This window comes from Rhagoletis pomonella, unplaced genomic scaffold, assembly GCF_013731165.1.
Source record: "Rhagoletis pomonella isolate Grant_MI unplaced genomic scaffold, Rhpom_1.0 Rhpom_scaffold_11123, whole genome shotgun sequence".
Taxonomy (NCBI): Eukaryota; Metazoa; Arthropoda; class Insecta; order Diptera; family Tephritidae; genus Rhagoletis; species Rhagoletis pomonella.
The window spans coordinates 1-3,769 of record NW_023469647.1 but is presented as its reverse complement, the minus strand read 5'-3'; the positions used below and the strand labels follow the sequence as shown (position 1 = coordinate 3,769).

Below are 3,769 nucleotides of genomic sequence, written 5' to 3'. Positions count from 1 at the left end.
TTTTTTCGAACCGGTTCACTTTTCAACTTTTGGTTTCCATGTATTTACTATGGTCGGATGATCAGTTTTCGGGCGAAACTCAGGATAAGGCAGAATATTGTGGGCGGTAATAAGGAATGGAAATCAAAATGGAATCCGATAAACAAAATAACGTACGTTACTTGCAAGTTATAAAATAGAAGTAAATTTAACCACTTCAGCAACAGACGAGCGTTTGTGTGGGTTTTTCTTTTTTTTTCAACTGTCAAAATTTTTCTTTGCGTTTGGCACAGTAAAACTCAATTTATTCGTACACTCTTTCATTTTCATTTTCATTTCATTTCATTTATTAATAAAATCATTAGCACAATAAGATCAAAAGAATGATCTTTTATAGCGCAACAAAAAATTCATAACAGCACATACATATAACTAAAACAGCAAAAATTACTTAAGACTAAATAAAAGTAACATAATATAATTAACAGAGTAGTATGTGTAGTAGAGTAGTAGTGAGTTCTACAATTCCAGGACATATACTTAAAATAAGACTTAATTAAACAAGTACATAGAGAGCACATCACAGGGACTGAAGTGAAGCTAACTGAAATATGCATACAGAACATTTTTAGAGTTGCTTTTGTTTAAACTACTGCGTATATGGGATGGAATAGAGTTCCAGATGCGGATAGCATTGACAAAGAATAGCCGTGCAGAGCTGAGATAATTGTAGGTAGGAACAGTCAAGTCCTTTACTCGAGTGGATTTGGGGAACATTAATTTTTCATATAGATATTTGGGTGCCTTATCTGTCATGAGACGAAAAAGGAATACACAATTTCTAGCTTTAAGATATTCAGAAATTTCGCAGCCAAGTAGGCGCGTTCTCCAAGCGGAAATATGTTCATATCTTGCTAGCCCAAACACATAGCGCGTGATCTGGTTAAAACTACATCTATTTTGTGAGCTGATTGGGAATCTAACCTGCTTTAGACTACCTCAGAATAACAGATAATTGGCATTATAAGTTGGATTGCGAGTTTACGTCTGATTTCTATCGGTGTAAATGGAGCAGACATTCGTAAATTCCTTAAAGTATTATAGACTTTGCCTACAGTTGAATTCACATGGTCAATGCAGGTAAGGCCAGTGTTGATAATAAACCCAAGGTTAGTTACTTTTGACACAAATTTAATTGGTTTGCCACCAATGTGTAACGATGGAATAGTTGCTAGGTTAAGACGTTTCTTACAAATAGGTAAAACAAAACACTTGTCACAATTAAGACAAAGACCATTTAACTGTGCCCAGGACCTTATAGACATCAGTTCCCTGTTGAAGCTTGCGCACAAATTAGCTGAGTCCTCCAGAGGACCTGACATGTAGAGCTGGACATCGTCCGCATAGGCATGCATGTTGGCGTGCATAGAAGTCCGAAATATATCATTAACGAACAAACTAAATAGTAGTGGTCCTAAGATTGACCCTTGTGGGACACCCGTGAACAAAGGCCTTTGTTCAGATATTTGAGATCCAACCTTGACACGCTGAGACCTCTCTTTCAGATAGCTACGCATCAGTTTTACTGCTGACTCTCTAAACCCAAAGTAGTTTTTTAATTTAAAGCACAGTAGTTCATGGCTAACTGAATCAAAGGCTTTAGAGAAGTCCAGCAAGCATAGTAGTGTTAAGTGGTTCTTGTCGAACAGTATTCTAATGTCATCAAGTATCTTTACCATTGCAGTAGAGCAGCTGTGATGGGGTCTGAATCCGGATTGAAATGGGGATATAAGGCTGAATTTACCGATGTGGGAAGAGATTTGTTCAGATAACAAAGATTCGAAAACTTTAGACAAGGCTGGTAGTATGCTGATGGGTCGGAAATCACTAGGGCTGGATGCGGATTTATTTTTGGCTACAGGAAGCACAGTAGCAATCTTCCAGGCATCGGGAAAACAGGACGTGGTGAGACTATGGTTTATTATGTGTGTCAAGGTTGGCAAAATAATCGGTAAGATTACCTTCACAAATCTAATCGGAATGCCGTCCTCCCCGATTGCGTTGGACCTGATCTTAAAAACAGATTTCACCACATCAATCTCGCTCACAGCAATGAACTCAAACTTTTCGCCAGCAAAAGAGACCGGACAGGAGGCTACAGAGTTGGTCGTAAGGGGACAAGATGAAGGCGGAGAAGCAAAGGCAACGCTAAGCGTTTCAGGACTCAACGAGCATTCTGATTTCTCACTGGCATGGACGCGGAGTGTTCTCAGATTTCGCCACAATACATTATTAGGCAGTGAGGGATCCAGCTTATTCATAAAGAATTTTTTCTTTTCACGTCTTATAACCGAGGTAGCTTCATTCCTTATTGTTTTGAAAGCACTCCAGCTCTCATCTGTCGGATTCCTTTTCCATATGTTATAATATTTATTGCGTTTTTTAATCACTGATAGGACCACACCATTAAACCAACGGCAGGAAGAAGACCTGTCACAGGTTCGGGTAGGGACATGAGTGAGGAGCGAATTTAATATATTTTCGTTTAGGAAACGGAGCTTCTCATTGACCGTGCTGAGACCCCAGCAAACAGACCAATCGATCTGCAAGAGGCTACTGAAAAGGTTGTTGACATCTAAGGAACGGTAGTCAAAGAAGTTAAATACATAGGTATTGTCGTCATAGTGATCAAGTTTAACGTCAAAAGAACAAAATATCAAGTCATGATCAGATATAAAAGATGTTTGGTCAAATTTCAAAACAATAGAAGGATCAGATACAGCAAAGTAATCTAATAAGCTGGGACAGCAATTGCTACCATATCTTGTGGGCACCGACAAATTAACCATAGACAACCCAACACAGGAGATATCATCTATTAAACGAGCACTGGTAGAATCAGGACATAACAGGTTCACATTAAAATCACCACAAAGAATTATATGGTCATAATCTACAGAAACAGTGGACAGAAAATTAAAAAAGTCACATAGGCTGAAATACTTATAGGGATTATACACACAAGACAATAGGATTTTGGACGAGGGGCTAGACATTTCGACAGACAGGTACTCCACGCAGCTTCTTTCTGAATGTGACTGCGAAACCTGTTTGGTTTTTAGGTGCTTTTTGCAGTAAATAGCAACTCCACCACCTTTTCTATCTACCCTATCAGAACGAAACAACTTATAATCATTAATATCATAATGGACACTGCTTACATTGTACCTGAACCACGTCTCAGATACACATATAACATCGACTGGAGACAATTCAAAAGTGTTCCTTACTATATCCATTTTCTCAGAATTAAGACTGCGCGCATTAAAATGAACAATGTTCAAACCCGTTTGTTGACCGCACATAATGTTCACCATTGCACGACAATGTTAGCCGTTTTGCTGCTGGGTACAACCATGATATTTTACGCGTATAAACAAAAGCAACTTTAAAGCATAAAGGATAACAATATTAAGAACAAACAAACATAAACTGAGATGTGCCAACTTTACAACAATGAATACATAACAGAGGGAACATAAAAACAAAATCTTATACCTAACGAAAGCGCGCTAAATCATCTTCGCAGGTTAATTTGATAGCGGGGCTATTTTTGTCTTTTTCATTTCTTACGTGCACCTCGCCTCGCATTGTGTATACCGATACCAGCTTACCCTCTCTGCGTAGCTTGATAGCCTCTTGTAGTAAGCGCCTTTTCTCTTGAGTGAGACTCTCAAATATGTGGAAAATTCCATCCATTCCAATGGAGCTTAATGACACTGCAGATCTA

The 3,769-nt window shown here is 38.5% G+C and overlaps 1 protein-coding gene across 1 annotated transcript; it reads left to right on the top strand.

Annotated features, from left to right (window-relative positions):
* Positions 1 to 967: 967 nt before the first annotated feature.
* On the top strand, positions 968 to 3,358 carry LOC118756608. The gene is made up of 2 exons (XM_036491361.1): positions 968 to 2,334; positions 2,436 to 3,358. The coding sequence occupies exons 1-2, from the start codon at positions 1,786 to 1,788 to the stop codon at positions 2,511 to 2,513; spliced, it is 627 nt and encodes a 208-aa protein (XP_036347254.1). The 5' UTR covers positions 968 to 1,785; the 3' UTR covers positions 2,514 to 3,358.
* Positions 3,359 to 3,769: the final 411 nt, after the last annotated feature.